General features: G+C 43.4%; 1 protein-coding gene across 38 annotated transcripts in view; it reads right to left on the bottom strand.

Moving 5' to 3' along the window:
• Positions 1-23,812, bottom strand: part of KCNMA1 (potassium calcium-activated channel subfamily M alpha 1) — a 773,456-nt gene that overhangs the window by 301,327 nt on the left and 448,317 nt on the right. For all 38 annotated transcript variants that reach the window (XR_010838921.1, XM_067025307.1, XM_067025277.1 and 35 more), the window contains 2 exons: positions 23,444-23,537; positions 22,473-22,584 (listed from right to left, as the gene is read on the bottom strand). Coding sequence is in view for 37 of the 38 variants with exons in the window: in XM_067025307.1 (XP_066881408.1) it covers positions 22,473-22,584; positions 23,444-23,537 (206 nt within the window). In the remaining variant the exon portion in view is untranslated. The remainder of the gene's footprint in view (positions 1-22,472; positions 22,585-23,443; positions 23,538-23,812) is intronic.

Below are 23,812 nucleotides of genomic sequence, written 5' to 3'. Positions count from 1 at the left end.
ATGAAGGGGTGAGTAGATGGGTATCTGGATGAGTTCCATCTCCTGTGCATCTGTAGGAGGGAGCCAAAGAGAAGGAGCTTAACCGAGTAACAGGGAAGGCTCTCCTCCAGTGCCCTGATCTTCCCCAAAGGGGGCTTCCAACAGCCTGCCTTTTAGGGGGTGAATCCATTCGAGTTATATGTTTACCACCAATGCAGATCCATCAGCTACCCACCCCCACCCCCCCACACACACACACAGGCCACTCCTCTCCTATGGATACTCCCCTTTGGCACTGAGATTTCTTTCACGCTAAGAACTGAATGTTCAAGCAGGAGACTCAACAGCTCAAAATTCAGGTCTGCTTTCACTCTCGCCATGAAATTCCACAGGGAGCTGACACCCTGCTCTTAACTTACAAGCGTATTTTTCTAGGAGGCGCAGTCTCTCCAAGGCTCTTTCATCCACTCAGTAAGGTCAGTCACAGGCTTGGCTGGTGCCGCCTGACGATGGAAACATTGTCTGCCTGTTTGCCATTCCTGGCCCATGTGATAGGCTTCAAGGACAGATGTGGGGTAGGGAAATAAATAAGAGCTGTTCTGCTGATGCTGTATTCATTCACTCAGGGCAAGGTGAGCAGGGAGGATTTTCCGTTTGGAACTACTGGTATATTCCACTGGTTTTAATATTAGTTACTGCCTTGTGCCAACAAGATACCTGATCTGAGAAAGTCAGGCACATGAGATTCAATCATTCAATTACTCTGCTCCTAAGTTGAATTCAATTACGTGTGTGTACAGATATGCGTGTGTCTCACGTAATCGACGCATGGGTAACGTGTTAATTATATCCAAAGTAAAAAGTGCATCTGTGTGTACAGCGCACATCTTCTCATGGCTACTCTTCAGTGTTATTATTTAAATGTTTATGCATTCCTCTGTTCTATTTACCTATTTATATTTACATGTTTCTATGTAAAATTTATCCATTTACATATTTATGTGTAAATTTTACCCATTTACAGATTTACGTGTAAGTATAAAGCTATACTTATATACATTTTACATAAATATATTTACAAATATATTTATGTATTAAACTGTGTTTAATATGTATTAATCTGTTATATATATTGTTATATATATATATATATATATATATCATACTCATCAAAGACTTTACGCCCCTGTTGTAGACGGATATTTTGAATTCCCACATCCATAACAGGAATAAGCTACTCTAGGCTGAAATTGTCTTCTGTTTCACAGCACCCCATGCAAGGCAAGCGCAGAGCTACGATCAATGCATTATCTGCTGAATCATGTATTCATCTCGAATTACATCCCCAAATCCTGCTTTTTCTCTCTGCCTTTTTCCAGGCTCCAAGAGGTACACTGAGTCTACTCAAATTATTATTACTTTGGGCCCAGTTAAAAGCACCCAAAATTGGTACTCTGAGTGGCCCCATTCCAAGCATCCTTTTATATAAAAAGAGCTATAATCCTATGAGCAAGGAAATGTAAAAGTGACTGCAGCAGGGGAATTACTCCCCCATGCAGATAATGCTATGGCCCCAACAGTTCTAATAAGCAAATAAAATCTCTCAGACAATTAAGTTGGTATTTAAGGCCATTTGCTATGGAATCCCCACAAGTATTTTGAAAGATTGCAAAAGTGTTGGCGATAGAGAAATAAACCATTAGCTGGAGTATAACAGATTATTTAATTAAGACTGGCCAGAAACAGACGGACAAGAAAAGTATTATGCAAAACCTTTTAGAATCTAACCTTATGTTACTTGTATCATTACTAATGTTTTCCTGGACCACTTTCCATTGTCAGGAAATAAAACAGACAGGGAGTTTTATTGTTTTCTGACTACAATGTAGAGATGATATCTTTGCCTCTAGTTTTGATCAAGATGGAGACTGGGCAGACCCAAGCCAACTGAGAGGAGTTTGCAATGTTTCTTCTTAAATCTTTTTTAATCTCTAAGGAAATTACCTAAAAATCACAGAGAATGATACCGCTAATATGTGGAATCCCCAAAAAAAGATACAAATGAACGTATTTATAAAACAGAAACAGACACGCAGACATAGAAAAGAAACTTACGGTTACCAAAGGAGAAGGAAGGAGGGCTAGGGATAAATTAGGAGTTTGGGATTAACATATATACACTACTATATATAAAATAGACAAACCAACAAGGACCTACTTATAGGACAGGGAACTATACTCAATATCTCGTAAAAACCTATAAGGGAAAAGAATCTGAGAAAGAATATATATGTATAACTGAATCACTTTGCTGTACACCTGAAACTGACACAACATTGTAAATCAGTTATACTTCAATTAAAAAAAATAAAATGAAGTGTAAGAAAAAAATGAAAAACGAAAAAAAGTAAAGAATAAAAGTCACCAGCAAAGGTGATTGTTTTGGTCTCTACCTAGATGAAAAGTATCCAGAAACTTTTAAAACAATGGTTCTTAACATGGCATTCGTGGAACTTACGTGGAAAGCAAAAATAAAAATCCACTGGCACTCTCCAATGGGCAAAGAGAGAGAACGCACAGAAAGCTTTTGAGCACTCGACAGGCAAACTGACTTAGAGACGGTGGGAAAATCACTCCATCTACACTGATTTTCCAATCTGTAAATGGGGAATGTTGGAAAGATACCTGTGACATTTGAAAGGTATAGGCTGGAAATCCCCAATTGATTTTAGAGTGCCTCACATACATTAATGAAATGGACAGTATGGTTCTTATTTACTACGCTGTCATGACTCCTCCTTCAAAGATCTGACCTGCTGAGGATAACGACCTCGTCTTTATACTGCTGACTAATCATCACTCTGACTGCCGAGAGTGGCCGGTCATTCCAATTCTGTTTCCCCAGAGAAGTACAGAAATAATTATTCCTGTTCTATAGATACAGGAATTAAACCTTATGAGGAGAACTCTTTAAAAATTCACCAAAGAAGGAAGCACGAGAGAGCCAATTACCCTCTCCTAAAACACGCCCCCCTTCACTATTTTCTGTGAGGGTGATGGTACCATTCATGGAGAGACATCCAAACCCAAACCAATCATTCTAGATTCTTCCTACCCGCCCCCCCCCTCCGATCCTCCACACATCCATCAGTCACAAGGCCTATTAGGGTCTTTCTCCTTAATCTTTCTCTTATCCCCTCAACCTCTCCATAACTCCTGCTTCTGCATTAATAAACACAGGTCCTTATGACTTCTCCCTTAGATTCTGAGTAGTCTCAAGTAGTCCCCCATCTCCAAGCTACTTCCCTCCTGATTTCTCCCCACAGGGTGTTCTCCACACGCTTTCCTGTAGATTTCTGGATTCTCAAAGATTTTCAGAGAGACAATTCCAAGATCAGACATGCACGCTGCAAACTCCCTCACACGTGACTCCAAGTCCTGGCCAATAATGGCCCCTGCCTCCCAGGGCTGCCTTTCCAGGGCCTTGTCATCACACCTACCTGCAGGAGAGGGATTCAGGCCCCATAAAAGAAACTGCTTCGGAACCTTTCCTCACATGGCTCCTTCCCTGTCTATTCCTGGGCATCATTCAGGCCTTGGTGTTGCAAACAACACCATCTCTGCCAATGGAATAGAACTGACCGCTCCTTCCCTGTGCCAAGCTTCGGTTACTTCTCTATATATGTTCATTACACTTTTACTTTTACATGTATCTTCTTCAGTTAGATATTAAACCATCTGAAGACAGACACCGTGTCCTATTTCTGCTGTATGTCCATTGCCTGGTACAGAGCCTGGCACAGAGCACGTCCTCAATAAATGCTTGAATGGATGAGTCAATCAATCAATTAAAAATCTCATAAAACCTTTACGCTCACCATTAAGCTACTCCTATAGCAGCAGATGGTAAGCTGTAGCCTGTGGGCCAAATCTGACCTTTCACCTCTTGCCACACAACCTGCAAGCCAAGAATTTTTTTTTTACATTTTTAAATAGTTCAAAAACATTAGTACAATAATATTTCATGGACATGAAATTGGATGAAATTAAAATTTCAGTGTCCTCAAAGTTTTGGTGGGATATAGCCATGCCCATTCTTTCACGTATTGTCTATGGCAGCTTTCCTGCTACAAAGGCAGAGCTGAATAATTGTGACAGAGACCACCTGGCCTCCCAAAGCCTAAAACATTTACTATCTGGCTCCTTATAGAAGTTTGCTGAGCTTTATCTTATAGAATGGAACTTGGGCACCCTTGTCATTTTATCATTCACTGAATGGATATTTACCATATGTCAAGTGTTCTGGCAGGTTCTGGGGATACAACAGAGAGCCAAGAAAGGTACCTGCATGGTGGGACTCACAGTCGGGGTCCAGAGCAGGAGAGGGAGACTAAAAAATAATCTTACAAGTACCACTGCAATGACAAGTCTGGTGGGTGCTAAGAAATGTTACGTGGGCTAACTTCCCATTATACACTGACAGTTATTATCATTATTAAAGACTGTCAAATCAGTGCCCAAACTGTACAGCACCAAGGTAGATCTCTTTTTCTCCTTTCCACCTTTTTCTGCCTCTAGACTCTTGGCTCTCAATCAGGTTTCGCTTATTAGACTGACTTGTGACAAGCTTCTGCTCCCTGTGTGACACTTGCCTACTTCATAACCCCGGGTCTGAGAACAAAGCCTGGCCCGAGAGGCACTCAGGCATCACTGTGGAGTACACGGAAGAATTAATTAATTAGTAGAAGAAATATGGGCCAATTCCCTGGCATCCCTGGGCCTCCGTTTTCTCGTAAGTACAATAAAGGACACATTGTTCCCAAGTGCTTCCAGTTCTGCTCTCTGCGATTCCTCACGTCCTTAGAGGTGGCCCCCATCTGGCTTTCTGATTCACTCATTTCCTTGGACATAAGGCAGCCTCCTTCTGCCTCTGCAGCCTGATGCATCGTCTCCTGAACGACACATGAACTCTGCCCAAGGCAATCCGTTCCACAGATCACTGCTGACAGAGAACAGGGAGTATACCTTGGGGTTTCAGCCAAGGTCTGCTCAAGGTCTTTGGCATAAAGGGTGGCCAGGCTGCACACACACACCAGCAGAGAAGAAAGATATCACTGGCTTCATAAATTGGCCCATTAGAGCTAAGAATCATGAAGATTTTCTCCACACACATTTTCAGATTGCAACTTCCAACATGGGTTGGCTATTTTAAAGCACACACAAATACACACAAACCACGCCCCTTGTCCTCCTGGACACGCACGCACACACACGCTACTGATCATCTTTGAAGATCCTGGAACCTGTAGGGCTCTGGAAACCTAATTCCAGGATGACTCAGTAGCTCTTTCCCCTCCGGAAGCAGTTGCTTTCCTTTGCTACCTATACCCCGTGGAAGCAATTTGGACAAAAGGAGATCTGCACCCATGGGTATTTGTTTTTCTTGCCCTGTCAACTGTCTCATTCTAGCAGCCAGAGTCAGATAACTGAAGTGTCCCTTCACCAACCACAAATACTTCCAGGATTCCTGTTATCCCTGGAATAACACAGCCAACTGCTCAAATGTGTTTCCTCCTTGGAATCTCTAAACTTCCCATATGGCAAGAGGGCATCCAGAATTCTGTTTTTCCTTCTATTGTAGCTCTCACTCCTCTTCTGGTCTCTTCCCCTCTTTTTTTTTTTCCATCTAAAATATATATTTTTTTCAACTTTGCCAAGATGAAATCCAGCCAGAGAGTCAAAGGAAATGACAGAAATGTCATAACAGGAAAAATAAACAGGTTTTCTCTTCCCTAAAATGAGTTGATACAATTCAGAATAAAAAATATTCACAACTTTTTTCCACCTCTTTTCATATTATTCTGCATCTACTAGGGGACTGAAAGCGTATTATATGAAAAGCACTATTATCTTCTACAGAAATGACCTTTGAAACCCACCCAATGGTAATCAATGGTAATATTCTGCTAACTCGCCTCCCAGGAGGAAACAGTAAAATAATAATACTAACACAGAGGCATCTCATTTCAACACCACAGTTTCTGTTTCATACATAGGTGCTGCTATACTGACGTATATGTATTGTGACTCCACTCAAGTTTATTAACAAAGTTCCTATTTCTGTTTAGGTTTGACAAGCATGTTTATTCAGAATCTGTGAATTCTTTCATTTTTGTAAGCTGACAGCTTGATGTGTGAAAAGGAAAGTGACAGATCACGTCAGTATTTCTTTCAAATCCAAAACCAATTCAGTCAAAAGATGGGAGGAAAATATCCTCCTGGGCTTAAAAAGATTATGTTAACAATTGAAGATGGTCCTTCACTTGAATGAAACAGGTAACATCTTCACTCTGGATTCGGGCTAGAATTCCACTCCTAGACCTGTGTTGGATGCCTGCTGAGATTTTGTTTTGTTAGGGGAGTGGTTTCAGCACATGTTTAGCCTGAATACATATGCCTTCTTCTCAAAATCCTAGCTACTGGACTGACAGTCATCTTTTTCAGGCTTCTATACCTAGTCTGGGGACCCTTTGAGGGATGGGTTATCTTCTCAGCATCAAAAACTTAGACCTGGGCTTCCCTGGTGGCGCAGTGGTTAAGAATCCACGTGCCAATGCAGGAGACACGGGTTCGAGCTTTGGTCCGGGAAGATCCCATGTGTCGTGGAGCAGCTAAGCCCGTGCGCCACAACTACTGAGCCTGCGCTCTAGAGCCCATGCGCCACAACTACTGAGCCTGCGCTCTAGAGCCCGTGCGCCACAACTACTGAGCCCACGAGCCGCAACTATGGAAGCCCTCGTGCCTAGAGCCCGTGCTCCTCAACAAGAGAAGCCGCTGCAATGAGGACCCCACGCACCGCAACGAAGAGTAGCCCCCACTCGCCGCAACTAGAGAAAGCCTGCGCGCAGCAACGAACACCCAACACAGCCCAAACTAAATAAATAAATTAATTAAATTCTTTAAAAAGGAAAAACACCTTAGACCTAATTTCAGCTGAGGTTAATTAACCAGGATTCAAGAGCGAATTCTGAGGACAGCAGCTCTTATGGCGTCCATTCCTACTTTCTCTCACTAGGTGGCAGCACGACACAGCAAATCTTCGCAGAACAGTGGCCTGGAAAATAACGGTGCTGAAGTGAGGGGCTGGGGAGAGCCCCTGAGTTACTTACTGGAAGAGGACAGACACCGGGGGGCAGGTAAATACAGGTAAAAGCATGTAGCATCTGTGTTTCTCATAGGTCCCTCTGTGCTTGCAATCGAACCTGGCCCTTCCTCTCCACCAGACTAGAAGTGCTTCGACTAATGGGAGGAAAGCAAAGGCATATAGCCTAAAATAAATTTTAAAAACGAAGAATCGGAATAAGAGGGCCTCAGACAACGTTCACTTTGCTCCAGTGGCCATAACATTTGGGAAAGGATTTCTGACGTGGTTTGCAAAGTCAAGTTACAGTGTCTTAAGTTGCCTAAGATATTCACCTACCATATTAAGAATATTTAGTTGTTAACCTGCTGTAACCAGTTCAGTGTTGTCAACAGATGCCAAGTCATAGGCTTTATAATGATACCAGACAATAGATGTAGTAAGAGGGAAAACAGTCTAAGAAGACCATATTGTATACAGAAGACACCAGAATTTCCTGTGTCCCTGGCACAGAAATAGCCTATATCAGTTTCTAAAAGACAAGTCAACTGTAGCCAAAAATAATAGATCTGGAGGAGGAGGAGGATGGTGAGGAGAAGATGCAGGAGAGAGAGTGGGGGGAAGGACAGAGGGCAGACGGGGAGAGGGAGAGGTTGGGGGAGAAGTTGTCACTGGACATTGAGAAGGTGTCAATATGGCAAGAATCAGCCAAAGGTGATCAACGGCTATGCTTTTAAGAGGAGTATTCACTACCCAGCCAGACAGCCTTCCCTGTCAGGCTTCGCTCATTTGTCATCTTCCTGTCCCTGTAAACATTTGGGTTTACAGCCTGGGGTTTGTAGACTTGTCTTTCCCGTCACAGGGGAAAGATATCTTACTCACGGTTTAAACTCCAAGCCCAGCAAAGCAACTAACATATTACAGTTGTTTTAAGGTTTGTTGAGTGAAAGAACAAGTGAAAAAGATAATAACAATATAATAGGGTTCCTTAAACTAGGGCTGAGATTAGGGTAAGGTGAGTGAGGGGCCCAAGGAACAAAATCTAAGGAAGTGCTCGCTTTCAGGGCCACTGCCTCTTCCTAGTTCCCTTTTTACCATATGCCAGTTTTGTTTATGTGCCTTATCTCCTTGGTAGGGTTTTTGAAGATTTCCATCTCTCCTCACATATAAGGGCTAGTACTGAACAGTGAGTACCTAGTAGTAATTAAAAGCGCAGGCTCTAAGATCACAAAGCCCTGAGTTCAAACCCTTACTGCATCACTTTCAGAAGTCAGAGCTAAGGAGATAGTTCACCTCCCCCAGTTCCAGGTTCTTCTGTCTTATAGGGCTGTTAAGAGGATGAAAGGAGAAAGCATAGAAAGACTTTGGTGCAATACCTGCTACATAATACATGGTAACTCTAATCATAATAACAATAAAACAGCAAATATAAGATTTTGTTTTATTACTAGTACCTTTCTAACCAATATCAGAGGGAAGTTCATGCCCAATTTATCAAAACTGTTTAGTAGCTACTATGTGCAGACCTTTAGAGGAATGTACAAGAATACGTAACAAAGCTGCTGATCTAGAGAGCAGGGGGTCAGACCACAAACTTTCTGTAAAAAGCCAGATAGTAAATCTTTTAGGCTTTGTGGGCCCTAAGTCTCTGTCTCATTGCCAAAGACAATATGTAAATGAGTGGGTGGTTGTGTTTTAATAAAACTTTATTTACAAAAGTAGGTAGTGAGCCAGACTTGCCAATTCCTGATCTAGTTGAGCCAGGACTTGTACGTATTCCTTATAAAAACACAGCCAACATCAGAAGACTGCCCATTCGAGATACAGATGATAATAGTTGTAGAAGAGTCCAGATCATAACTGGTTGAGTTCAGGTAAATATTTAGAGAAGACAGCTAGACAGGGCAACTACCAAAGTTGTGGAGATGGGATGTATCTGCAGTTGGGGTCCGAGCGGCTGGTAAGTAGGGGTGGCTGGAGAAGAGAGGCGAGACACTCACAAAGAGGCAGACAAACGGGTGGAAAGGGAGGCGGCATGAGAATATAAAGGTCAAAGACTGTGAGACTGAGTTTCTGCAAAAGGGAAGCGTTCGCTGTGGCTCTGGTCGGGCTGGGAGGATGTTTTTCAATCCACCCAGGAAATATTCAAGTAAACAGTGCCCTTTGTGGAGTGGGTTGCTCAATTCTTATCTGGGAAAAGAGAAGTTGAATATAGTGCTTGTCATATGGGAGCAAAGTGGTGTCGTGCTGGTATTTGGTACTTATTTCTAGTAACACAGCGTGTTGCACTAAAAATGGAGTTCTGCTCATCACCCATCATCTGCCCTTACTTTGGCCAGCAGGCCCAGGTCCAGGCCTAGGCATCTCAGCATCTCCAGGTAGGACGACTGGGAAAGAAGGTTTGTTAAAATAAATGATCCTTGGGGAGGAGAGGGGTCAGGCCCTAACAGAATCCCTTCCAGGAGAAGGGAGCTGAGGGACTCTATCTCAGATGAGGGAGAAGGGCAGGCTTGAGGGAAGGGATGGGAGTTGGGCCTGGGATTTCTCCCCTCTCTCCTCTTCTTTCCAAATCGCCAACACATCCTCTTCCTATTTTCCTTAATGAGCCAACGCTATCCCAATTCAAGGGAGTTTAGGAAGAGATATCCACCCAAACTGGCTCTGGAGGAAATATGAGTGACTAATAAATACAAACAAAGGTCCTTATTCTCACTAGTAACCCAGGACTTGGAGTACCTTAGAATAGAGTTAACATATGAAAGATCAGAGGTCTTTCTAAAGAGGGCCCCTCTGTTCAAGTTGAAATTATACTGTAGAATATAATACACTGGGTATATCTCAAGATGTAAATGACTCACATTTTAATTTCAAAAATATACTGAAATAAGGGATTACATCAATAAAGATACTGATATTTTGGTAGGTAAAAACAGTAAGGTTCACTAGAATATGAGAATCCTGGAAACTGGCATAGCAGCCACTACTAGAAATCATGGTCAGCCTCATGCTAGGATGGACTACTGGTTCCCAAAGTGTGGCCCTAGACTAACAGCATCAGCTGTTCCTTGGGAACTTGTTAGCAATGCACATCCTCAGGGCCCAACCCAGACACACGGAATCAGAAACCGGGAATGGGGCCCAGCAATCTATGTTTTAACCAGCCCTCCAGGTGATTCTGATGCACGCCAACGTTTGAAAGCCACTGATCCATCTAGAAAACGTAGTGTCCTTGTTCTAAAGCAACTCTCCTTAATGATGACCAGAGACCCTGACTCAATAGATCTGGGAAGGGGATCACATGCATTTGTTCTTGTTTCCTAAGTTTTTCGGGTATTCGGGTATGTTCCTGATTTAAGAACCACGCCTGTGCAGGGCTTCTCAGACTCAGCCGAACGTTGGAATTACACAGGGAACTCTAAAGCATTACGATGGCTGAGTTCCACCCTAGTGATTCTGATGTACTTGGTCTGCAGTACAGCCTGGTGCGGGCGGGAGTGGAGGGAGGAGGTGGGGAGGGAAGTCTCAAAGCTCCCCAGGCGATTCTAATGTACTGTCAAGTATATTATAATATACACTAATATACTAGTGTATCTAATACACAGTTCAGCATGTATTGGGCTGGCAAAAAAGCTTCCTGCGGGTTTTTCCATAAGATGTTACAGAAAAACCCAAACCAATTTTTTGGCCAACCCAATATGGCAATTACCTGGATAATTTATTAAACCAAATTCCTCAGCCCCACTCTCCAAAGAATCTATAGGCTTGGATGTGGTCCCGAGAAGTTTCACTTCTAACGAGCTCCCAGGTAATGTGCTGGCCAGTACAGCTCTAGAGTACAGCTTACTTTTTAGATACCTGGCATCCACTTTGGGCTGGGATGGCCAACTTTCCTCCCTCTGAACTCCTGGACATGTATTGTTCATTCTTCCTTATAAAGTACCCACCCAATTAAATTACCAACATCTTTAAGGCAGAGCTGTTTTCCCCATCCGTGGGCCACTCCTAGGAATCAGTGAATTGCACCCAGTAGGTGTTCAGTTGAATAGGTGCATGAGTGTCTCGGAGCTGCTTCCCAGTGTTCATTGTCTCCCTACTGGATCAGCTAGCCCGGTCAATCCATCACGGCCCTGATCTCCTCGAGACGAATCAAGGCATCCATTTTTTGAAGATGATGGGAAGGTAAATATCTGTCCAGTCCTAGAGATTTAGGTTGCTTGGGGAGACTGTTCCAATAATACCCCAGATGAAGTACAGCCATCTGGAGAGGGTTTGGCATCGATGAAAACCTACTGCTGAATGTGTTCCTTGAAGACATTCATTTTAGAATGTTATTTCCAATTTGGCATATCACAGAGCTGTACAAGTCAGAGAGGATTTAGAATCTCTGCTACCTACAGAGGGCATCTTATTTAAAGCATGTCCCTGACAAGGCAATATCAAGGGAACACAATTGGAAATCTCTTACGGGGGAATAATTTCCCTAGAGGCAGTTTCAGCTACAGAAACTACTGGAACAGCAATCAGCTTCCTGACAAACATCTAAAACCTTTAGCATTCCACTTTGCTGGGGCTGCCTTCTTCGGAGCCCAATCACAGGGACAGAACTTAATGAATTCATCTGTCTTGTCCCACTACAGCAATTCAGTCTCAACGCCGTTGCCGAGATGAATGTGCCACTGAGGCTTCCTGCCCCCCTCCAAAATAAAATAAAGCTCAGGCAAACTGTAGAGCCCATATTCTCTAACACGATGGTCCATTCAAGATGGACTAACAGTAGTAACATGGGTGATTTTTGCTCATTTGATGCCTAGTAGAGAATAAATCAAGAAGCTCAGAAGAGGGGCTGGTAAAAAAAAAAAAAATAGTTTGAAAGCTGATAAGTTATAGAATTGTTATTAACTCAATTCTTTCAAAGAATGGAATGAGTTACTTTTCCTCTCAATTACCTTTCTCACCTGGGAGTACCAATTCAATTCTGGTAGGATTTGTCAGGGGCAAGGAGGAAGCTTTAGTCTTTCATCTGATTGGACAAGACTGTTAGACTAATTTTTTAAAGTTGGAACTATTATGGCTAGATAAGCTTATAGCTTAAGCATAACATACTATTGAGAAACATGGACCTCGGAGGTAGATTGCCCAGGTCCGAAGCCTGGCTGTGCCACGTACCTACTCTGTGACTCTTAGCAAGTTACTGAAACTCTCTATGCCTCGGTTTCCCCATTTATAAAATGACACCTCTTTCATAGTATTCTTTGTAAGCTTACCTGAGATAATGATAGATTATATATGTATATGCACATATATACATATACATACACGTACATATAAATGTATAATGTGAACACATCTATCACTACTCTGCTTACAGACCTTTCTCCTTTTTCTTTTTTTTTTTTTTTTTTTTCAGTACGCGGGCCTTTCACCGCTGTGGCCTCTCCCGTTGCAGAGCACGGGCTCCGGACGCGCAGGCTCAGCGGCCACGGCTCACGGGCCCAGCCGCTCCACAGCATGTGGGATCTTCCTGGACCGGGGCACGAACCCATGTCCCCTGCAGCAGCAGGCGGACTCTCAACCACTGCGCCACCAGGGAAGCCCAGACCTTTCTCTTTTAAAGCTCTGTCTCTCTCTCTCTCAACCTCCTTCTGCCCCCAGACATCAGACCCCAAAAAGAGAAGTCACACTTTTAATTTGCTTTATTATCATTATTATTTTAAATGAAACCACTGACTATAGTGGGGGGTTTACTTAGGAGGCTTTGGGCTTTAGACAATCTAGATGTAGGAGTTGAAAGTCCAGCCGCCTCAGTTATGGAGTAGGTGACCTCTGGAGACTCTCAAAGGCCCTTCCTTCCACACCTTGGGCACTGTGACCTGGAACCCCCTTGGTCATTGTGGTTGAGTCAAGTTATCAGATGCCAGGTACCTTATGGGAGGGCAAAGTGAGCCTACCCACCTCTCTGCTAGCCACAAACTGCCCGTTTTGAGTTTGAGTTCACTTGGCGCCCTTTCCTCTTCCATCTGACTTAATCTCACACTATTCCATCAAACTCCAGTACAGTCCTGTAGGGGGAACCAGAGTCCTTTCTTTTCAGAGCCCAAAAGGCCATTTCGACTGCAGTAGTCCTGGCGATGAAGTTGGGGCTGTTGCCAGGGCCTCTATTATACCTTTTTGCCTACTCCCGCCTTGCGTACATTTAATTCCATTTGGGTAGGGTGGTGAGGGGTTTCATTGACACCATACTAATGAATTCCCTAGCATCCGTCCAAGAAAGTTAATTACTTCCTTTCTATACAGACTTGGTACCATTGGACGTTCCACTAAAAATAACTTAAATAAACATCTGTTAAGCTTCCACTGAATGCAAGAGTGTCCCAGAGGTACAAAAAGTAAAAGTTCATGGTACTTTCCAACACAAGACTCACATCCGAGTGCAGCGGTGTCCAAGAGAATTTCCTACGATGGTGGAAACGTTCTCTATCTGTGCCGTCCAATACCTTAGCCACTAGTCATGTGGATCTCTTAAGTACTTGAAATGTGGCCAGTATGACTGAAAAATTGAGTTTTTCTTTTATTTTTATTTTAATCTACGTTTAGATAGTCAGATGTGGCTAGTGGCTATCCTATTGGATAGCACGGTCTAGGCTAGAAAGCCTTGCTACTTACAGTCTGGTCCCCAGTCCAGAACCATTAGCATCCTCTGGAGCTTGTAGAAATGCAGAGTCTCTGATCCTACCCCACACCTCCTGAATCAGAAACTGCATTCGAATAAGATCTCCTGGTGCCTCATGGGCACGTTGAAGCTTAGGAAGCACCCTTCTAGGGAAGAATTCATTCAACAGTCATAGTTAGAAGATACATATATATGCAAGTGGTTCTCATCCTTACTGTGCTTTAGATGCAACTGGGGAGTGTTAAAAAAAAAAAAAAAAAGTGCTGAGCCTGAGTCACTCCCCCACTCCCAACCCAGATCCTCCCATTTAATTGGTTGGAGGTTTGGACTGAACATGGTGAGTTTTAAAAGCTCTTCAGGGATTCTAAGAGACAACCAAATCTGAAAACCACCCGAGCACAGACTAGGACAGTGGTTCTCAAAACTGGGTGGACATCAGGATGACCAGGAGGGCTTGTAAAACACACAGATTGCTGGATCAAGCTCTCAGAGTTTCTGATTCACTGGGTCTGGGTTGGGTTCTAAGAATCTGCGTTTCTCACAAGTTTTCAGGTGATGCTGATGATACTGGTCTGGCAACCACACTTTGGGAACCACTGGCTTAGCCATTTTTAAAGCACCGACTCCAGAATCAGACTGACCTGGGCTGAGTCCTGGATCCTCCATTTACTACCTGGGGAAGTTACCTAATCCCCAAACCTCAGCTTCCTAAATTGTAAAATTGGACTAGCAGTACTTACTCATTGAGTTGCTGTAAATGCTAACTGAGATAATGCCTACGAAATGTTGAGCCCTGTGCCTGCTCTTAATAAGCAATCAAGTTCATTACTATCATTAGTGTAAGAAGACACCCATTCATTCAACAGCACAAACTGTGTGTCAGGCACCATTCCAGACACTGGGAACACAGCAAAAACACAAGACGGTCAAGGTCTCTGCCACAATACCCACAGAACTTGAGTTCGAACTGAGAGTAGAAAACAGACTGATTATACAGCTCTTACAACATTAATCGCAAGAGCAAAGGAAATAAAGGTCAGGGAAGAATTCATTCCAGCTGGGAGGATGGGAAAGCTTCCCATAGGAGGTAGGGTTAGAGCTGTGCGTTCCTGAGGGGAGAGATGATATTCAGAGCAGCAGGGAAAAAAACTCACTCCTGAGGCAGGGACGAGGGAAGGTGAGCAGGGCAGATACAGCCTGGTGGGGCTGCAGCTGGAAGTCTAAGCAGAAGGAGAGGCAGGGCTGAGTGCCTGGCACCGGCCTCCACTCTCTGCCCAAGTCACACTCCGTTTTTGGTGTTTTGTTTTGTTTTTGTTTTGAATTGCAATACACTAAAAATTACTGATGTCCAGAAAGTGAAACCAGCCAAAGGCTTTCATTCTTGATTACTCTCCCCCAATGCAGAGTTTAGTTAATGAAGGTTCTGATATGAACCTCACCTCACCTGTTGTGGGATTCCTCCAGCAAAAGAGGGGCCTTGGGGTGAGACGCCCTAGAAAGTGGATGGACAACACAGAGACTCCTGGCCCTTCAGCCGAGCCCCCCTGAAAGACTGATCACTAAAGGGGAGAGTGGGGCTCTGACCCCACACAATGCTTTCCTTGGGAAAATGGTGACAGACCATCACAACTCATTCACTCATCTGGCATTCTCCAATTCCATTTCTCTGTACTCTTAAGTAAATTCCAAAAAAAGCAAGAAAGCATGAGCTCTAAGGAAAGAGGGCTTTTAAGCAAAGGATATGCAGACCAAACACGTTCTTCTCGGTTACTACAGCCTCACAGGAAGGGGTGCCCAGATCTCTGTAACTTGCTTAAGTACAATGATAACAGGCATATCTATCTAGTAATTCATCTGTTCCCAAGAGAAGGGGAAAAAAAAAAAAAAAACCTCAATGCTAGATAGAAACGCAGGGAGGGGTAAATTCTCTGGTTCCAAACAAGATCTCCCCGTGAGTCTCCTCCCATGATAGGCTGGAAAAGTGCAAAAAGTCAAGGGCACAGAGGGCCCTAAATGCCTACTAGAGCTTTTGGACCCCACAGCACTATGTAGAGCCACTGACAGGTCTGAACAGGGGCATGGGTCCCAACTTAACAGTTCCTGGCTCTCTATGACTTTGGGCAAGTCACTTACCCTCTATGAGCCTCAGTTTCCTCTTTGGCAGCATGGGAATAATAGGAATACCCCTTTCAGTAGATAGAATAATGCCCCCACAGATGTTCATGTTAGCACCCAGAACATGTGAATATGATAACTCACATGGCAAAAGGCAACTAAGATAGCAGGGGAATTAAGGTTGCCAATCAGCTGACCTTGAGATGGGGAGGTTATTCTGGATTATCCAGATGGATCCAATGCAATCACGAGGGTCTTTAAAAGTAGAAGAGGGAGGCAGAAGAGAGAAGCAGAGAGAGGTGAGGACTGAAAGAAAGATCCGAGATGCAGTGTGAGAACTCAGCCCACTGTGGCTGGCTTTGAAGATGGAAGAAGCAACCATGAGCCAAGGAATGTGGGCTGCCTCTGGAAGCTGGAAAAAGCAAGGAAATGGAATCTTCCCTAGAGCTTCAAGAAAGGAGCACAGCCCTGAAGACACTTTTATGTTAGCCCCGAGAGACCTATGTTGGACTTCTAACCTACATAACTGTAAGATAATAGATGGGTGTTGTATTAAGGCGCGACATCTGTGGCAATTTGTTCCTGCAGCAATAGGACAGAAACACATCCATCTGGCAGGGTTGTGAGGCTGATACCTGGCACGCAGTAAAAACACTTTATCTCAGGTGGGATTACCATCCGTGGGCCCCTGCCATTCTCCAGACAGGGCAGGCTCCTCTCCTGCACAGAATGCTCGCTGCTTCCCACTCTGTCTCACCCATCATCACAAGCCTCAGCAGAGCCCCAGCCCCTCGACGCCTCCCCGCTTTCCTCCACCCACGTGAGCTCTTTCTTCTCTGAACTGCCACGGCCCGTACAGCCTGGACCTCGCAACTTCGGACGTCATTATATAGCTGATAGTGCTACCTGCTGTTGTTGCATGAGTGTTTATTTTGGTTCCAAAACTAAATTGAAACCTTGGTCTCAAACAGGAACTATGTTTTGTCCTGTCGCTGTTGTTGTTTTTAAGGACCTGTACTTTTTTTTTTTTTTTAACAGTCCTGTTTTTATCACCTTTTGACACAAAAAGGGACTGCTCGGGCATATATTTATAAGCAGATACTCTACATCATTTTAATTGCCCTATGACTGAGCACTAACTCGTTTTTCTATTTTTTAGCAGAGTTTTCTATTTTCCAGCAGAGTTTGCTAAAGGGTCTGAGGCCAGGTCTAACACAGACTAGAGAAGCAGGTTTAGTTTTTGACCACAGTTCAGTGACTGGGGCTGTTCACCATACCCTACTTTCATCAGTCAGAGAAGAGGGGGCAATGTTGGAAATCACAGTAAAACTAAGAAAGGAGGTGGCCAAGCAAGCATGTGTTCCTCTTATCCCAGGGCTGAGCACACAGTAGGTGCTCAATAACAGCCAGTTAAATGACTGGCTGGTGCGTGTATTCTTATCTTTTCCTCCACTCTCTTCCTTTAATAACCCCACAAGATGACCCTCAACAAAAACACATCAATAAACAAAGGAGGCACAGCCCACTGACCTACCTTGGGGACATAGTTCCCACAAGAATGAGACAAACAGACAAAAGTGTTCTCCCCAGAGCATGTTATTCGAGTCTCAAAATAAGATTCATCTCTCATTTCAAGGTACATTTATTTTAGTGAGGATTTTGTGAATAAGCGAGTGTGTGGGAACAGGAATTAAAATAAGCAGCGACTTGCTGCCTGCTGACATGGATGTCCTCACATCCACTGCCTTATTTTTGGTTCCATTCTGGTTTGTTTTCTTCTCTGGGACTTTAAAATATGATAGGGAGGTTAGAAAGAGAGGCTGGAGATAATCACGGCTTCTGTTCATGAAGCTCGTCCTATGTATGTGGTCACTCATTCCCTCACTGAACCCCCACTACAACTCCTTGAGGTGAGTCCTATTATTATCCCCATTGGACAGGTGAGAAGACTTGAGTTTAAGACAGGGAAAGTGACTGTGCTCAAAGCGACCCATTGGCAAGTGGCTGAGCACGATGTGAATCGAGGTGGTGGAGGCCAGAACATGATACCAATCCAATTAGCTCTACTGACCTAGGACCTGCAGGAGCCCCCAGTATCTACCTATATATCGGTTACCGTCTCCTCCTCTCAGGTGGAGCTGGTCCAATCCCCAAGTTGCTAGGGTACCCTGGGACTCAGGCGACTGCACGCTAGCTCTATTTGTTTCCCTGGTCTTAATGGCAGTTCTAGAAACTGGAGGTAGACGAGGAAAAGTGAGAAGAAAAGGAGACACGAGCTATGTGTGTTTTTAAGCAAGATCTCTTCCCTTCCCTGCCTGCCTCAAGTGAAGCTTCTATGAGATAGGATGAAATAGAGGGATGCCAACATAAAGCGGCAAAAGCTGCTTAGTAATTCCCAACCCAGTCCTCAAAACCCCAAATCTCTCAAGGGTAAGGACAGAGGCAGAAGAGCAGCCTAAGAGAAAGGACAAGAAGTCAGACCAGATCTTGGGTAAAGCACGCCTTTCCCTACTCCCAGGCTGCAGGACCCTGGACAAGAAAGTTAACTCCTTTTGAGCCTCCATCTCCTTATCTGTAAAATGGAGACAATAATTCCTACCTCATAGGTTTACTATGAGGATTGAGTTCACGTTTGCAAGGGCTTATCAGAGCGCCCAGCACATAGCCCAGCTAGAATTAATACTAGCTGTTTTTAGTAATATACTGTCCAATGCACTAAGATGATGCATGCAAAAAAGTAAATAAATACTGTACTATACAATACGCAACCATATATTAAGAATAGGAAATCAAACGTGATGCAAGTTATGCTCCAGAAAAGGTAAGGGCGGGGGGGAGGGGGAGCCTGGTGTTCATTTCACTTTTTATCCTCCACGGTGCCAGCTATATAGCATAGCCCTCTACTCCTGAACAGTCTCAAGAAGTGTGTGCAGATCTGGGACAGACTTCAGTTTCCTGCATCTTGTCCCAAACCTCAGCCAGTAAAGGCAGTACTTTTCATTTTCTAAGAGGAGGGCAGCACTTTCTGAAATGCCCTGTTTGATGGGATTATTCCTTTTACTTTATAAGCCATACCTCATGGGAATGTTCATTTTATCTCTGGCAGCTCACCGGTACAATAATTGTTTCACAGTGTAATAATCCATGTATTAAATCAGATGCAGGAACCTCCTTGAATATCATTATATTGAATTCTCTTCCATAACAGGCAGACCAGTTTGGGATTTTACCCAGGGGGCTTAGTTACCAAAGAACCAAAAGTATTCCATTAAAGATGTTTTCTCCTGCAAGAGGAGAAAGGTTATTAGTTGTTGTTATTATTATTTCATAGCCCCAAAGGTTGCTGGTCTTTGTTTCCAATTTCAATAGCACTTATGCTTCCTAACATACTATGTAATTTACTTATTTATTAGGCTTGTTGTTTCCTGTTCTTCCCCCACTGCAATGTCAGAGGGTGGGGTGCTGCTTATTTTATTCATTGTTGTTTCCTAATCATCTGGAAAAGTGCCCAGCACATAGTAGCTGCTTTATAAACATTGTTCAATTCACGAACAAATTAAAGCACACTCTAGAGCATATTTTTTCGAAGAGCAACAACAACTGAAGCAAAGTGTGTCTCATTACTCTTTTCTCCCTCTTTTGTTTTTTAACTGAACTATAGTTGATTTATAATGTTGTGTTAGTTTGTGGTGTACAGCAAAGTGATTCAGTTATATATATATATGTATATATATATACATATATATTCTTTTCCATTATGGTTTATTACAGATTATTGAATATAGTTCCCTATACCATACAGTAGGTCCTTGTTGTTTATCTATTTTATGTACAGTAGCTTGTATCTGCTAATTCCAAACTCCTAATTTATCCCTCCCCTACCCTCTCTCTTCTCTCTCTTCCATTTTTCTGTTCTCTCAGATTGATTTTCACTAGATCAGAACACACCTCCGAAAATCAGGATGACATCATCCACAGAAAGGCCTGGGTTGTTTTTTTACAACACCCAAGCCCTCCCAACACTAAGATTCCAGGGAGTGTTTCACTCACAGCAAGGACACCCGGCTCCGCACCCTGACCTGGGGCGAGCCCTACCAGCTGCAGAGAAGGGATGTTTCCACCACAGTCAGGTAGGGGTCCTCTCCATCTTCTAGGACCACAAGGAACCCCGACATAAAGTTCAGATTCAGGAGGTATGAGGGCTGGAAGGTAACTCAGTCTAAACCTCCCATTTTTCTGGTGGGAAAACTGAGGGTCCAGAAAAGTGAGTGGTTGTTCAAGTGCACAGAGGCATTAGAACCCAGCCAGGAAGAGAAGGCAGATTCCTTTTCTTCCTCCTTCCTTCTTCCTTTTTCCCCCTCCACCCTTCTTCTCTCTCTCTCTCCTCCCTCCCACTCTCTTTCTCCCTTCTGCCTTCTCTCCCTTCCTTCATTCCTTGTCTATTTGTTTGGGGGGTGTGTTTGTGTGAACTCTTCACAACAGGATGGTTTAGAAAGAGCCCCGGTGAGCAGTCCATACGTCATCTTGACCCAGGTATGTTGGTGATTTAATTCACTAACTTCTCAGTCCTCTGCAACAACCAAGATCCCAAATTTCCTCAAATTTCCCATGAATGATGCAAGAGGCTTAGAGATTTTCTGAAATGAAAGAAACTTAGCGACTGTCTAACCCAACCTCTATGTCACAGATGAAAAACAACAGGCTGAGGGAAGAAGAGTGAGTTCCTCAGGTCACAAGGCTGGTTAAGAGCTCAGCTGAAATGGCTGGGACCCCAGGCACCAGAGCAAATTAGCAAGCACACACTCAGGATGTTTCTCAGATTGGTGTGCAGCTCTAATGGTCTCATCGTGCTGGCAAGAAAGCCCCATCTAAGCAAGCACCCCTCAGATCAGGAAGGAAAACATTTCCACTCAGCAACTGAATACAATGCTAATGAGAAAACTAGTAGAAAATAGAATCCAAATAAGATACACACACAGAGATACACACATACATGTATGTATGTGATTACTGCATACATTGTATATAAAAGATACTTATTTTTAAAATACTTGATACTAGGTATATAATAAATTATACAGCGCTAGCAAGGACATCAAAACACACTGCTAGCAGAAGCATATCTTGATACAACATTTTTGAAAAGTTCTCCATTAATATCTTCACAAATGAAAATGTACATTCTCTTTGATCCAGCAAGTCCTCTTCCAGGAATTCTCTCTAGAGATAGAATTGTACAGATATGTGGATGGGAGTGTTGACTAGGCCACTGTTTATAGCAGAAAAGTAAACAATCATGTGGTGCATCATTTGGACCATGGCTCAATAAATGCAGTACAGCAACGTACGGGATTCTGTGCAATTGCCATAAAACGAATCATTAAAGAGCTGAAGGGATGGCTGTCATTTATCAGTTAGTAAGAAAGCCAAACTGCAGTGCAATGTGACTGATACAATGATTTTGTACAAAGACCACCACCTCTAAAACACTGTTATGTGTGCACATCCATGTTTGTTTGTGGTGAAATCAGCATGAAGGAAAGATGTGAAAGTCTATAACGCTAAGCATCCCAGGGAGAGGGCAGTGATGGATGCAGGTGGAAGAGACACTTAATATTTTCATTATGCATCTTTGAATATTGATACTATTTATATATATATATATATATATATATATATATATATACACACAAACACACACACACGTATACATATATATATTACTTTGAAAAAAATAGGTTAAGACCAAAAATTTCTGAAAATAAAGACAGAAGGATCCCACAACTAGTCCTCTGAGACCTGTTTCAGTCTCCCCTCTTCCCCTGTAGACCCGTGACAGCAGGAACACTCTGAGGAAATTATTCAGTGTGGCAAAGAGAACCCCGAAGCTGTCTCTCTAAGCCTCTGGCTGTCATGACCATCCTCTGAGCTAGTTCCTTTTCCCACCAGATTATCCTAATCCTGAAACAGGAAGTGACCTGCCAAGCAGACACAGGAAGTGAGGTGTGAACACAGCTCCAGCAAAAGCTCTTCCTGCAACACAGGAAAGGAGCTTGATCTCCCTCAAGGTGAGGGTGACCCTAGAGACTTACCTTATCTCCCACCCCACAAGGGAACTCACAACTATAAATAAACCATGCAGGACCTACTCATCACAAAACTAAGAAGCAGACAGAAGCTAACTTTGGCAGGCAGACCTTCTGGGGCACCTGAATCAGCTACTCAGAAAGTTGGCCTTGTGCCCATGGGCTTCTTCATCCAGTCCTGACTCCCAGTTGAATGAAAAGTGACAGAACCATGAATGGAGACGTCCTGGATGTGACAGTGATGACCCCTGGGCTTCAACAATGATAAAACATTCTCTGAAGCACTCGCTGTACACATCCTTCTGGGCCAGTGCTTGCTTCCAAGAGGACTCTCACCATCAGCTTCTAAAACTCCAGGAGTTGTTCGTATGAATCCACAAAACTTTCTTTCTGTGGATTCCCAGTCCTCTGACGCACCTGATTCTATATTTCAGCCATGGCTCAGAAACCAGTAAGAAGGAAGGAAGGGAGATTGACTTACCAAGCCAACTTCTGTTTAAGTACACGGACACAAACACGGGGGGGACCGTGAAGAAATCTACTACAGAGTTCACTTCCAGCCAGAACCACAGCTTATCATTGGCTGCAATAAACTGGGGGAAAGAAAAAAGAAGAGAGAGAGAAAAAAAAAATGAGAAGCATGGTGCCGGCATTCAAACTGTACTCTTTTGCCAAAGGGTAGGTACGTTTTGGCTTTTCACGGGGGCCTGGAGGGAGAGTTTATGTTCTTCTTATATCTACACCAATCACATGCTATTTTTGTCTTCGAATTTGCATACACTCTCTAGTCTTTTCTAGAGAGTGACTGTAAGCTACGCTAGCCTTGGAGAAAGATCAGGTAGTATATTTTTCTGTGGTTTTCAACGGCATCGTAGGGAAGTTTGAATTATCTCATCTTTCTTAAAGTCTCTAATGTAAATATAACTATAAATAAAGCATGTATGTATGCATTCATCCACGCACACAATCTCTGTAATCTACACTCCGTACAGCTCCCTTCATATACAGGGTCTAGTATAAATCCCCCCCGCCGCAAATTCTACCAGTCTAGCCCCTTGATTCAACCCTCACAACTCACTGTTCTCTCAGGATTCAGCTAAGTGAGCACTGATGAGCATAATTTTAAGAGGAGAAGGGTTTTTTTTCCCTCCTATTTAAGGTAACCACGCATTCATGCGTGACTAGAGAGATGAAAAACAGTAGACCAGTAGAGGTGTAATAGTTATTTCAATGCCTATTTCTTCTGCGCGGAACAAAATTAACACGTACTTCAGGAAATGCTGAGCTAAGGAAAGGGCTCTCGCACAGAAAATCAGAACGCGGATCTATCGTCTCCCCTGGAAACACTGGGCTTCATCTTGCCTGCGGGACCAGATGGCTGATACGGAATGGTCCCTGGGGATAAGACTCGCATGCCTCATTGTGCTACTGGGCAGTGTTGTTCAAACTTACCCGCAAGCCAAAGTAGAGAAGGAAGAACACGTTGAAGGCCATGTCGATCTGTAATGTGAAATCTTTGTAGAAATTCTGGCAGGATTCTATTGGGCTATTAGACAGGAAGAAGAAAAAGCAAGAGGTAAATGAAAAGCATCGTCAAGTCTTCCACATTGCTGTGCAGTGGTGGTGCTTGGGGTAGAGGACAAAATGAACGTTCATAAAATGAAACATTTGGTCTTTCTATCCCCTGTGATCATCAAGCAAGCATTGCCAAGGGGTCTTTCCATTCAACCATACAGTCTTTTGTTCTTTTATTTGTTTCCATCGTTTTATACATATATTATTTTCATCATCATTCAACAGTTGACCTAAGAATAGAAAGAG

The sequence above is a fragment of the Kogia breviceps genome, chromosome 2 (genome assembly GCF_026419965.1).
Source record: "Kogia breviceps isolate mKogBre1 chromosome 2, mKogBre1 haplotype 1, whole genome shotgun sequence".
In the NCBI taxonomy this organism is placed as follows: domain Eukaryota; kingdom Metazoa; phylum Chordata; class Mammalia; order Artiodactyla; family Physeteridae; genus Kogia; species Kogia breviceps.
This window is presented reverse-complemented; position numbering and strand designations above follow the sequence as displayed.